This window comes from Prorops nasuta, unplaced genomic scaffold (genome assembly GCF_024137725.1).
Source record: "Prorops nasuta isolate Cenicafe-Biocafe unplaced genomic scaffold, Cenicafe_Pnas_1.2 PNAS00002, whole genome shotgun sequence".
Lineage (NCBI taxonomy): Eukaryota > Metazoa > Arthropoda > Insecta > Hymenoptera > Bethylidae > Prorops > Prorops nasuta.
This window is the reverse complement of record NW_027116799.1, coordinates 2,351,171-2,365,664: the sequence shown is the minus strand read 5'-3', so window position 1 is coordinate 2,365,664 and position 14,494 is coordinate 2,351,171. Positions and strand designations below refer to the sequence as shown.

Genomic DNA, 14,494 nt, shown 5'->3' with positions numbered 1-14,494 from the left:
TAACAAAAAATGAAAAAAAATTTTTGTTTAAATAAATATATTAACATTATTGAGAAACAACAATTAAATCTCAAAATCCCCCAACGTACTTTACTAGATAATGTTCATACGTTTACAAAAAGTCCACAAAAATGCAAATCTGTCAAGAAATGACGATGCTGCATGCAAAATAAATAATGGAAGAATTTCGTGTTGGCGACTTCCCGAACACGAAATTCTGCCATTATTTATTTTGCATGCAGCATCGTCATTTCTTGACAGATTTGCATTTTTGTGGACTTTTTGGAAACGTATGAACATTATCTAGTAAAGTACGTTGGGGGATTTTGAGATTTAATTGTTGTTTCTCAATAATGTTAATATATTTATTTAAAGAAAAATTTTTTTTCATTTTTTGTTAATTTTCCTAACGTAACTTAGTAGATAAGCTTCTGGCATTTCCAAAAACCTGTAATAACTTTACAATCCGTCAACAAATGACGACGCTGCATGCGAAATAGTTTTCGCCCTGTAATGTCGGTATACGGATTCCCGTTAAGGTGTGGTGTGCTCTTGGCACTTCTACAAGATTCCCAAAGATCAGAAAATTAATTCGAATCATTTACTAATCGGAAGGGATCTTGTAGAAGTGAGCCCCCCCACCACGACAAGGTGGCACACCGTCGGGGAGGGAGGCGGCGCCGCCTCACCTGAAACAAAAAGAAAACAAAAATATACTTGAAAAAACGAGTATTCAATCCGAAATGTGGAAGGATTTTCAAAGAAAATATTTCCACATTTCAGATCCTAATTAGGAATTTCAAAGACAGACAAAGATATAAATTAATAAAGCATGCTACAAAAAGTGAATGAATAGAGAAACTAACTAAATTGTTACTTCTTTCTAGCTGTTAATTGAAAAGCTTCCTCCTCTCGAGCGTGAATGTTAATTCACACAAAGGTCAACCAGATCATGACTGATACTCTCCTCAGTGACTAATTACCCTTACATTCTTTGTCCCTTGGTGTGGATCCGAGTTGTCACACGAAGAACTACTACGTCGAGGAAACGATTTACACATCAATAAAGATGGACCCCTATTAGGTGAACTTAATGAGCCAACGTCGAGAGTCCACAAGGACAAAGTAAGTAAGGGTTGATAGTCGCTGAAGGAGGATCAGCCCGAGCCAGTTGACACTCGAGAGTCCACTTCTCAATAAACACCTGTACTTGAATTAACAATGAATGAAAGTAATAAAAGTAAATTTGCCTATCCTTGAAATTATTTAAATAAATGTGGACTTAAGTAAACGGAGAGTGTTTACTTCCTACTCCTTGGTAGCCTTGTCCTATAAGAGTCCTTCCTAGAGCATAAAATAAATTAAACAAGTATGAGAAATAAGAAAAGAATGTATTTGCCTGTGCGTCTTCCTCCAACGACGGCTCGATTCCGAATGATGGTTTGACTCACTCCAACCACGGGTGGCAATGGCGCATGATTGGTGTCGGTTCCTGTTGGATTTATGTTGACAATCGACAATGTGGTCACTACCCATGGTCCTCTCCCGATCCAACTGAAACAGAAAGAAAACAAAAATATACTTGAAAAAACGAGTATTCAATTCGAAATGTGGAAGGATTTTCAAAGAAAATATTTCCACATTTCAGATTCTAATTAGGAATTTCAAAGACAGACAAAGATATAAATTAATAAAGCATGCTACAAAAAGTGAATGAATAGAGAAACTAACTAAATTGTTACTTCTTTCCAGCGGTTAATTGAAAAGCTTCCTCCTCTCGAGCGTGAATGTTAATTCACACAAAGGTCAACCAGATCATGACTGATACTCTCCTCAGTGACTAATTACCCTTACATTCTTTGTCCCTTGGTGTGGATCCGAGTTGTCACACGAAGAACTACTACGTCGAGGAAACGATTTACACATCAATAAAGATGGACCCCTATTAGGTGAACTTAATGAGCCAACGTCGAGAGTCCACAAGGACAAAGTAAGTAAGGGTTGATAGTCGCTGAAGGAGGATCAGCCCGATCCAGTTGACACTCGAGAGTCCACTTCTCAATAAACACCTGTACTTGAATTAACAATGAATGAAAGTAATAAAAGTAAATTTGCCTATCCTTGAAATTATTTAAATAAATGTGGACTTAAGTAAACGGAGAGTGTTTACTTCCTACTCCTTGGTAGCCTTGTCCTATAAGAGTCCTTCCTAAAACATAAAATAAATTAAACAAGTATGAGAAATAAGAAAAGAATGTATTTGCCTGTGCGTCTTCCTCCAACGACGGCTCGATTCCGAATTTTGGTTTGACTCACTCCAACCCAGGGTGGCAATGGCGCATGATTGGTGTCGATTCGTTATAGGGTTTATATCGTTATCTGATACGGGGTCACTATCCATGGTCCTCTAGCGCTTGACCTGAAACAAACAAAAAAATTAGAATAAATTTGGAAAAAAACGAGAATTCAACCCGAAATGTGGAAGGATTTTCAAGGAAAATATTCCCACATTTCAGATTCTAATTAGAAATTTCAAGGACAGATAAAGATATAAATTAATAAAGCATGCTACAAAAAGTGAATGAAAACAGAAGCTAACGAAATTGTTACTTCTTTCCAGCGGTTAATTGAAAAGCTTCCTCCTCTCGAGCGTGAATGTTAATTCACACAAAGGTCAACCAGATCATGACTGATACTCTCCTCAGTGACTAATTACCCTTACATTCTTTGTCCCTTGGTGTGGATCCGAGTTGTCACACGAAGAACTACTACGTCGAGGAAACGATTTACACATCTATAAAGATGGACCCCTATTAGGTGAACTTAATGAGCCAACGTCGAGAGTCCACAAGGACAAAGTAAGTAAGGGTTGATAGTCGCTGAAGGAGGATCAGCCCGAGCCAGTTGACACTCGAGAGTCCACTTCTCAATAAACACCTGTACTTGAATTAACAATGAATGAAAGTAATAAAAGTAAATTTGCCTATCCTTGAAATTATTTAAATAAATGTGGACTTAAGTAAATGGAGAGTGTTTACTTCCTACTCCTTGGTAGCCTTGTCCTATAAGAGTCCTTCCTAAAACATAAAATAAATTAAACAAGTATGAGAAATAAGAAAAGAATGTATTTGCCTGTACGTCTTCCTCCAACGACGGCTCGATTCCGAATGATGGTTTGACTCACTCCAACCCAGGGTGGCAATGGCGCATGATTCGTGTCGGTTCGTGTTGGATTTATGTTGACAATCGACAATGTGGTCACTACCCATGGTCCTCTCCCGATCCAACTGAAACAGAAAGAAAACAAAAATATACTTGAAAAAACGAGTATTCAACTCGAAATGAGGAAGGATTTTCAAAGAAAATATTTCCACATTTCAGATTCTAATTAGGAATTTCAAATACAGACAAAGATACAAATTAATAAAGCATACTACAAAAAGTGAATGAATATAGAAACTAACTAAATTGTTACTTCTTTCCAGCGGTTAATTGAAAAGCTTCCTCCTCTCGAGCGTGAATGTTAATTCACACAAAGGTCAACCAGATCATGACTGATACTCTCCTCAGTGACTAATTACCCTTACATTCTTTGTCCCTTGGTGTGGATCCGAGTTGTCACACGAAGAACTACTACGTCGAGGAAACGATTTACACATCAATAAAGATGGACCCCTATTAGGTGAACTTAATGAGCCAACGTCGAGAGTCCACAAGGACAAAGTAAGTAAGGGTTGATAGTCGCTGAAGGAGGATCAGCCCGAGCCAGTTGACACTCGAGAGTCCACTTCTCAATAAACACCTGTACTTGAATTAACAATGAATGAAAGTAATAAAAGTAAATTTGCCTATCCTTGAAATTATTTAAATAAATGTGGACTTAAGTAAATGGAGAGTGTTTACTTCCTACTCCTTGGTAGCCTTGTCCTATAAGAGTCCTTCCTAAAACATAAAATAAATTAAACAAGTATGAGAAATAAGAAAAGAATGTATTTGCCTGTACGTCTTCCTCCAACGACGGCTCGATTCCGAATGATGGTTTGACTCACTCCAACCCAGGGTGGCAATGGCGCATGATTCGTGTCGGTTCGTGTTGGATTTATGTTGACAATCGACAATGTGGCCACTACCCATGGTCCTCTCCCGATCCAACTGAAACAGAAAGAAAACAAAAATATACTTGAAAAAACGAGTATTCAACTCGAAATGAGGAAGGATTTTCAAAGAAAATATTTCCACATTTCAGATTCTAATTAGGAATTTCAAAGACAGACAAAGATACAAATTAATAAAGCATACTACAAAAAGTGAATGAATAGAGAAACTAACTAAATTGTTACTTCTTTCCAGCGGTTAATTGAAAAGCTTCCTCCTCTCGAGCGTGAATGTTAATTCACACAAAGGTCAACCAGATCATGACTGATACTCTCCTCAGTGACTAATTACCCTTACATTCTTTGTCCCTTGGTGTGGATCCGAGTTGTCACACGAAGAACTACTACGTCGAGGAAACGATTTACACATCAATAAAGATGGACCCCTATTAGGTGAACTTAATGAGCCAACGTCGAGAGTCCACAAGGACAAAGTAAGTAAGGGTTGATAGTCGCTGAAGGAGGATCAGCCCGAGCCAGTTGACACTCGAGAGTCCACTTCTCAATAAACACCTGTACTTGAATTAACAATGAATGAAAGTAATAAAAATAAATTTGCCTATCCTTGAAATTATTTAAATAAATGTGGACTTAAGTAAACGGAGAGTGTTTACTTCCTACTCCTTGGTAGCCTTGTCCTATAAGCGTCCTTCCTAAAACATAAAATAAATTAAACAAGTATGAGAAATAAGAAAAGAATGTATTTGCCTGTGCGTCTTCCTCCAACGACGGCTCGATTCCGAATGATGGTTTGACTCACCCCAACCCAGGGTGGCAATGGCGCATGATTGGTGTCGATTCGTTATAGGGTTTATATCGTTATTGGATACGGGGTCACTATCCATGGTCCTCTAGCGCTCGACCTGAAACAAACAAAAAAATTAGAATAAATTTGGAAAAAAATTAGAATAAATTTGGAAAAAAACGAGAATTCAACCCGAAATGTGGAAGGATTTTCAAGGAAAATATTCCCACATTTCAGATTCTAATTAGAAATTTCAAGGACAGACAAAGATATAAATTAATAAAGCATGCTACAAAAAGTGAATGAAAACAGAAGCTAACGAAATTGTTACTTCTTTCCAGCGGTTAATTGAAAAGCTTCCTCCTCTCGAGCGTGAATGTTAATTCACACAAAGGTCAACCAGATCATGACTGATACTCTCTTCAGTGACTAATTACCCTTACATTCTTTGTCCCTTGGTGTGGATCCGGGTTGTCACACGAAGAACTACTACGTCGAGGAAACGATTTACACATCAATAAAGATGGACCCCTATTAGGTGAACTTAATGAGCCAACGTCGAGAGCCCACAAGGACAAAGTAAGTAAGGGTTGATAGTCGCTGAAGGAGGATCAGCCCGAGCCAGTTGACACTCGAGAGTCCACTTCTCAATAAACACCTGTACTTGAATTAACAATTAATGAAAATAATAAGATTAAATTTATCTATCCTTGAAATTATTTAAATAAATGTGGACTTAAGTAAACGGACAGGTAATTAAGCCTTACTCGTTGACAGCCTTGCCCTATACTTGTCCCTCTTAAAACTTAAAAAAATTAAGCAAGTATGAAAAGTAGAAAAATAATTAGGATATTTGTCAGTACGTCCTCCTCTGATGACGGTTTGACTCCAAATAATGGTTTGCCTTCTCCAACTGATGGAGAAAAGGGTACAGGGTTGGTATGAATTCCATATCGAATATATATCGATATTGGACAGTTTTGCCACTAGGAATAGTCCTCTTCCACTCCACCTGAAAATAAGAAATGTTAATAAAATTTGAAAAAACGAGTATTTAACCTGAAATATGGAAGGTTTTTCAAACAAAATATTTCCATATTTCATTTTATAATTTGGAATTTCAAGAACTGGCAAAAATGGTATTTAATACGAAGATTCTACCAAAAACATACGATTGTAAAAAAAAGGGAAAATGGTATTTGATTCTAGTTATTAATTGAGATGCATCTTTCTCTCGAGAGAGTGAACGTTAATTCAATTAAGATGTGCCTATATTAGTTGAACTGGACATGTGGAAAGATAGAATCTCCGTGGAAAATGAAGTTGAGATGATTCCCTTTATTTTAAAAGGAATTAAGAAACCTGAAAATGATACCCTACCTAATACCGAAAACTATAATGACTATCTAATTCACAAAGCTAAAGAGCCTACATATAACACCAATCTAAACCTAATGAAAAACAGAAAATACGCGCAAAATAGAAATAGACGATACGGAGGATCTGAAAAACATTAAAAACAAAACAAGAAATGATTTTAACCGAAGAATGGGCAACTGTAACCTACTGATAGGTTTTTGGTCATTCTTTAGTTAATAAAAAAAATTTCCACGGTTTTACCCGTGGGACTCACTCATTCAGCGAATTCCCAGCCATAATTCATACATATTCTGCGATAATACCGAAGATGGGAATGGTGATGTTGATGGCGATGATAATGGCGTTTATGATGACGATGGAGATGAGGACGCTGACGTTACGCACCCGCGAAAAAATGATTTTTAAACGGCACTGCGCGAATTCTTTTTAAGGTACACTTCTCGCGACAACCGCACTACGCGACGAGCACTTCACGACTGACACTACGAGACTCGGATTATTCAAAAGGCACTACGCGACGCGATTTCTTATTAACGTATACTACCGGGACAACCGCACTACGCGACGAGCACTTCACGACTGACACTACGAGACTCAGATTATTCAAAAGGCACTACGCGACGCGATTTCTTTTTAACGTACACTACGCGGGAGAACCGCACTACGCGACGAGCACTTCACGACTGACACTACAGACTCGGATTGTAAAAGTAGCAGGGCGCAACGCGATTTCTTTTAAACGTACACTACGCGGCAGAACCGCACTACGCGACGAGCAGTTCACGACTGTCACTACAGATTCTGATTTTTAAGGTAGCAGTGCGCTACGCGATTTCTTTTAAACGTACACTACGTGGGAGAACCGCACTACGCGACGAGCACTTCACGTCTGACACTACAGACTCGGATTGTAAAAGTAGCAGGGCGCAACGCGATTTCTTTTAAACGTACACTACGCGGGAGAACCGCACTACGCGACGAGCAGTTCACGACTGTCACTACAGATTCTGATTTTTAAGGTAGCAGTGCGCTACGCGATTTCTTTTAAACGTACACTACGCGGGAGAACCGCACTACGCGACGAGCAGTTTACGACTGACACTACAGACTCGGATTGTAAAAGTAGCAGGGCGCAACGCGATTTCTTTTAAACGTACACTACGCGGGAGAACCGCACTACGCGACGAGCAGTTCACGACTGTCACTACAGATTCTGATTTTTAAGGTAGCAGTGCGCTACGCGATTTCTTTTAAACGTACACTACGTGGGAGAACCGCACTACGCGACGAGCACTTCACGTCTGACACTAAAAGATTCTGATTTTTAAATCAGTAGTGCGCTACGTAATTTCTTTTTAACGTACACTACGCAGGAGAACCGCCCTACGCGACGAGCAGTTCACGACTGACACTACAGACTCGGATTGTAAAAGTAGCAGGGCGCTACGCGATTTTTTTTAAACGTACACTACGCGGGAAGACCGCACTACGCGACGAGCACTTCACGACTGACACTACGAGACTCGGATTATTCAAAAGGCACTACGCGACGCGATTTCTTTTTAACGCATACTACCAGAACAACCGCACTACGCGACGAGCAGTTCACGACTGACACTACAGACTCGGATTTTTAAAGTAGCAGTGCGCTATACGCGATTTCTTTTAAACGTAAACTACGCGGGAGAACCGCACTACGCGACGAGCAGTTCACGACTGTCACTACATATTCTGATTTTTAAATCAGCAGTGCGCTACGCGATTTCTTTTTAACGTACACTACGCAGGACAACCGCCCTACGCGACGAGCAGTTCACGACTGACACTACAGACTCGGATTCTTAAATCAGCAGTGCCCTACGCGATTTCTTTTTAACGAACACTACCGGGACAACCGCACTACGCGACGAGCAGTTCACGACTGACACTACAGACTAGTGATGCTCAAGTCATCCAATTATATCGATATTTCATATCATTACGTATTACGAACAGACCTATCGATATATGTTATGTATCGAAGTCAATGTATTGATCTTCGATATATTAGTGCATCAATAATTAATATTTTGTCCACGGCAGAGCGCGACAATCGTTTTTCTGTGAAAGCTGTAAACATATTGAGGTTATTGGAATAAAACTTCTACCATTTATAGATAAGTATTATTTATTTATTATATATAAATCAAATAAAAGAGAACAAGATTCTTTGTTGTTTATATTTTATTACAGATGTCATTTTCTAAAACCCTAGAGATTCTGATCTACATTTAAAGAAGCATACCGAAGAAGAGACACTGATAGCCATCTGCAATCATAGAATATTTTACTTTTCATACAACAGAGGCAGCAGTTAATTTAAAGAGAATACATAAAATATTATATATATATATAAATGAAGTTAACATGTTTTTATGAAATCCAATCTTCTACTGGTAACGAACCTAAAAATAATAATTGTTGCAGGTGTTCGCTACTTAAACGATTCCTGCTTTCTGTAATAATCCTTCCAGCTCTCGAAAACAGTCTTTCACATGGTACTGATGATGCAATTGCTGCTAAGTACCTTTGTCCCAATTTATTCAATGGAGAATTATTAGATTGCCAAAATTTTATAGGGCATGCATCCATCTCAATAGGAGGTTGACTTAAATAAAATTGTAAGTCATCAGGAATTTTATTCAAATGTGCACTAACTTTCTCTTTTGATTTATGTACCAAATTTAGGTGATGTAACCAAAAATTGTTAACATTATTATTTATATTCACACTGACAGAATAATTTTCATCTTTTATATCTGAAATTGGACTATTGTTAATTAGCGCTGCTATATTCATTGTCACTTTAGAGCAAGCTGTTTTGTCATGGAAGTGAATGGATTTAAAACGTGGATCTAAAATCGTTGCAGTAGCCAAAATAGTGTCTTCTTCTATGTTTTGAAATCTTAATTCAATTTGTTGTAGCAAGAGTTGCTTCATATTATTACCTTCCACTGTTTTAGGCTCAGATTGGCTTATAGCTGCTTTTAATGTGTTCACTATAGGTATTGCTTTACTGGCAGTCATATAGTACTCTCCACATATAATCATTGTTGCATCCTTAAACGGCTTCAGGAGTTCTACGAACTCCTTTGAAGTTTGTAGCTCTGTAGCTGTTATCATTGATGGAGCTGCAGGTAATCGTAAAATCACAGAACCAATTTTCTCAGATAATTCAATAAATCTGACTAACATGTCATGTGTTGAATTCCATCTAGTATCTATAGATTGTATCAATTTTAAGTCTGAAACAGCTCGCAGGTTATCCATTGCAATCACCGACTTCTTAAAATATGCTACGATAATTTTAACTTTTCTACAAATGTAGTTAATATTATCGCTTTCTATAACTTTAGAAGGAATCAAATTTAAGGTATGCGCGAAACAAGATAACTGCGTTTCTACGCCAAAAGCATCTTTAACTGCTTTCTTTATATTTGCACCATTATCACATACTATAACTACTATATTAGTAATATTAATTTTCCACTCTTTTACAACGTTTAGCAACCACATTTCTATATATTCAGAGCTATGTCTTTCGGTTAACTCTGTTACTCCAATTGTTATTGATTTGTGTCTATCTTTTTTTATAAAATGAGCAGTCAGTCCAAGAAAAGATTTTGTATTCAAAGGTTCAGTCCATATATCCGTAGTTAAAGATATGTTATCAACATTAGAGAGTTGCACTTTTATTAAATTTGATAAAATGTTGTATTTTTCTTCCATGAGCCTTGTCATTGTACATCGACTTGGAATTTTATATAACGGAACCAATGAATTTACAAAAACTTTAAATCCTTCTTTTTCCACCGTTTGTAGTGGCATGTTGTCTTTAGTTATCATAAATAAAATGTTATTATTTATTTCTATTGCTTTTTTACCACCTTCTACAATCAAATAACAGTAATACCATTACTATATAAATATTTGAATAAAGCACATTTTAATTCTAATGGGGGGGGGGGGGGGGACATTTTTTATAAACTTTATATTACCTTCAAATGATTTCTGCTTTATTATTTGATTATCGATCCTTGGCTGTTTCCTTTCTAAATTTGAGCCCGATGAAGATTGTATATTAGTAGTATTAGTAATGTTTGCTTTATCCCAATCTGGATCATCTAGTTCCAATGTATTATCCTCAAGCATCTATTATATGTTAAAAATAGAAATTAGATACTTCTATATTAATATTTGTCCCATAAGTGGAAAAGAAACATGAATGTTACCATTATGTTCCTCTTAAAACTTGTATGGTTATTATTTGCAGATGAGGTTTGTATTTCCTCCATATTAATATTTTGATGATATCGTTGAATATGAATTTTCAGATTAGTAGTGTTGTTCCCTTTTACATTTTGTTGACATATTTTGCACTTGCCCCCTGTACTACTTTTAATGAAAAATTTCCAAATTGAACTTCTTGGCGGCACTAAAATAATATATTCAAATTCAAAGAGTTACTTATTATAATTTTATTACAGCATTGCCAATTTACTTTTCTAATTATAGGTAATTATAAGCAGTATAAATAATAATAAAATATAAAATGGGTATAATAGATAAAATGGATTAAATCATACTACTTAATAAGTTAAACAGCTGTGCTAAGGACAGCTAAGGATTAAAGAAAGGAATATTAAGCTGGTGTTAGGAATATATTATTAATCCTGCTGAAAAATGTAAAATAATTTATGTTACAAGATGAAAAATATTAAGTTAATTAATGTAATTACAGATAATTAATCCTCTATCCATATTTACCATTTCAGTATACCTTTGACCTTTATTAGAATGTAATTGCTTAATTCTTTATCTAGTAGTAATATATTCACGAGTGGCAATAAGGCTAATAAATTAAGATTTTTTTATATTTTCCAATTTACTCAGTGTTCGACAGAGTAAGAATTCATCCAAAGTTGGTGTGAGAACAAATAACCTAAGATTCCTAATTATAAGATTAAGCGTTAAAAATTTGATATATTCAAATTATAATATTGATATTCACTGATACAACCAAGTAAAGAATCGATACAAAATATCGATATATTAACATAAAAATATCGATTTTATAAATATCGATATTGTATCAGCATCACTACTACAGACTCGGATTTTTAAAGCAGCTGTGCGCTATGCGATTTCTTTTTAACGAACACTACGCGAGAGAACCGCACTACGCGACGAGCACTTCACAACTGACACTTCGAGACTTGGATTTTTAAAGTAGCAATGCGCTACACGATTTCTTTTAAACGTACACTACCGGGACAACCGCACTACGCGACGAGCAGTTCACGACTGTCACTACAAATTCTGATTTTTAAATCAGCAGTGCGCTACGCGATATCTTTTTAACGTACACTATGCAGGAGAACCGCACTACGCGACGAGTAGTTCACGACTGTCACTACAGATTCTGATTTTTAAAGTAGCAGTGCGCTACGCGATTTCTTTTAAACGTACACTACGTGGGAGAACCGCACTACGCGACGAACACTTATCGACTGACACTACGAAAATCGGATTTTTCAAACGGCACTGCTCGGCGCGATTTTTATTTCAACGTATACTATGCAGAAGAACCGCACTACGCGACGAGCAGTTCACGACTGTCACTACAGATTCTGATTTTTAAAGTAGCAGTGCGCTACGCGATTTCTTTTAAACGTACACTACGTGGGAGAACCGCACTACGCGACGAGCACTTCACGTCTGACACTAAAAGATTCGGATTTTTCAAACTGCACTGCGCGACGCGATTTGTCTTTAACGTGCACTAGGCGGGACAACCGCACTACGCGACGAGCACTTCACGACTGACACTACGAGACTCGGATTATTCAAAAGGCACTACGCGACGCGATTTCTTTTTAACGTACACTACCGGGACAACCGCAATACGCGACGAGCAGTTCACGACTGACACTACAGACTCGGATTTTTAAAGTAGCAGTGCGCTACGCGATTTCTTTTAAACGTACACTACGCGGGAGAACCGCACTACGCGACGAACACTTATCGACTGACACTACGAAAATCGGATTTTTCAAACGGCACTGCTCGGCGCGATTTTTATTTCAACGTATACTATGCAGAAGAACCGCACTACGCGACGAGCAGTTCACGACTGTCACTACAGATTCTGATTTTTAAAGTAGCAGTGCGCTACGCGATTTCTTTTAAACGTACACTACGTGGGAGAACCGCACTACGCGACGAGCACTTCACGTCTGACACTAAAAGATTCGGATTTTTCAAACTGCACTGCGCGACGCGATTTGTCTTTAACGTGCACTAGGCGGGACAACCGCACTACGCGACGAGCACTTCACGACTGACACTACGAGACTCGGATTATTCAAAAGGCACTACGCGACGCGATTTCTTTTTAACGTACACTACCGGGACAACCGCAATACGCGACGAGCAGTTCACGACTGACAATACAGACTCGGATTTTTAAAGTAGCAGTGCGCTACGCGATTTCTTTTAAACGTACACTACGTGGGAGAACCGCACTACGCGACGAACACTTATCGACTGACACTACGAAAATCGGATTTTTCAAACGGCACTGCTCGGCGCGATTTTTATTTCAACGTATACTATGCAGAAGAACCGCACTACGCGACGAGCAGTTCACGACTGTCACTACAGATTCTGATTTTTAAAGTAGCAGTGCGCTACGCGATTTCTTTTAAACGTACACTACGTGGGAGAACCGCACTACGCGACGAGCACTTCACGTCTGACACTAAAAGATTCGGATTTTTCAAACTGCACTGCGCGACGCGATTTGTCTTTAACGTGCACTAGGCGGGACAACCGCACTACGCGACGAGCACTTCACGACTGACACTACGAGACTCGGATTATTCAAAAGGCACTACGCGACGCGATTTCTTTTTAACGTACACTACCGGGACAACCGCAATACGCGACGAGCAGTTCACGACTGACACTACAGACTCGGATTTTTAAAGTAGCAGTGCGCTACGCGATTTCTTTTAAACGTACACTACGCGGGAGAACCGCACTACGCGACGAACACTTATCGACTGACACTACGAAAATCGGATTTTTCAAACGGCACTGCTCGGCGCGATTTTTATTTCAACGTATACTATGCAGAAGAACCGCACTACGCGACGAGCAGTTCACGACTGTCACTACAGATTCTGATTTTTAAAGTAGCAGTGCGCTACGCGATTTCTTTTAAACGTACACTACGTGGGAGAACCGCACTACGCGACGAGCACTTCACGTCTGACACTAAAAGATTCGGATTTTTCAAACTGCACTGCGCGACGCGATTTGTCTTTAACGTGCACTAGGCGGGACAACCGCACTACGCGACGAGCACTTCACGACTGACACTACGAGACTCGGATTATTCAAAAGGCACTACGCGACGCGATTTCTTTTTAACGTACACTACCGGGACAACCGCAATACGCGACGAGCAGTTCACGACTGACAATACAGACTCGGATTTTTAAAGTAGCAGTGCGCTACGCGATTTCTTTTAAACGTACACTACGCGGGAGAACCGCACTACGCGACGAACACTTATCTACTGACACTACGAAAATCGGATTTTTCAAACGGCACTGCTCGGCGCGATTTTTATTTCAACGTATACTACGCGGGACAACCGCATTCCGCGACGAACACTTATCGACTGACACTATGTAACTAGGATTTTACAAACGGTATGCGCGCGACGCGAATTTTATTTCAACGTATACTACGCGGGACATCCGCACTTCGCGGCGAACACTTATCGACTGACACTTCGAAACTCGGATTTTTCAAACGGCATTTCGTGACGCGAGTTTTATTTTAAGGTATACTACTCTGGAAAACCGCACTCCACGACGAGCACTTATCGACTGACACTACGAGACTCGGATTTTTCAAACGACACTCCTCGACGTGAAATTTTTAAACGCGCTCTCTCACTCTTTTGTGAAGTCGCTAACCGTAACAGAAATAAATTATTGCATGTAATTTTATAGAGTTAATTTTAATTTATTTAACTTTAATATAATTAAAGTAAAACTGGCAGGCTTTAACAGTCTTTGAGGCTTCTGTCTTTATTCGCTGCAGCACTCACACACACATACACAATAGACACGCTCCGCACTGACTGTAGTCACAAATTTTCTAT

At 38.6% G+C, this 14,494-nt stretch overlaps 1 protein-coding gene across 2 annotated transcripts; it reads right to left on the bottom strand.

The window, feature by feature from the left end:
- Window positions 1–8,484: 8,484 nt before the first annotated feature.
- LOC136777141 (E3 SUMO-protein ligase ZBED1-like) lies at window positions 8,485–11,341 on the bottom strand. 2 transcript variants are annotated; one of them, XM_066733218.1, is made up of 6 exons: window positions 11,086–11,341; window positions 10,905–10,994; window positions 10,551–10,753; window positions 10,317–10,470; window positions 8,724–10,208; window positions 8,485–8,587 (listed from the first exon to the last, which is right to left on the bottom strand). In XM_066733218.1, coding segments are annotated over exons 2-6 (1,881 nt in total). In that variant the 5' UTR covers window positions 10,906–10,994; window positions 11,086–11,341; the 3' UTR covers window positions 8,485–8,549. The 2 variants fall into 2 exon arrangements, with proteins under 2 accessions (XP_066589315.1, XP_066589321.1); XM_066733224.1 differs by lacking the exon at window positions 10,905–10,994 and having other exon boundaries at window positions 11,086–11,340.
- Between the last annotated feature and the right edge of the window lie 3,153 nt (window positions 11,342–14,494).

Bases quoted from the DNA above. Each gene is read 5' to 3' on its own strand.
- LOC136777141 (XM_066733218.1), bottom strand. The intron at 10,471-10,550 runs GTAACATTCATG...AACATATAATAG, and splicing joins GTTTTAAGAGGAACATAATG to ATGCTTGAGGATAATACATT. The intron at 10,209-10,316 runs GTAATATAAAGT...ATTTGATTGTAG, and splicing joins AAAGCAGAAATCATTTGAAG to AAGGTGGTAAAAAAGCAATA.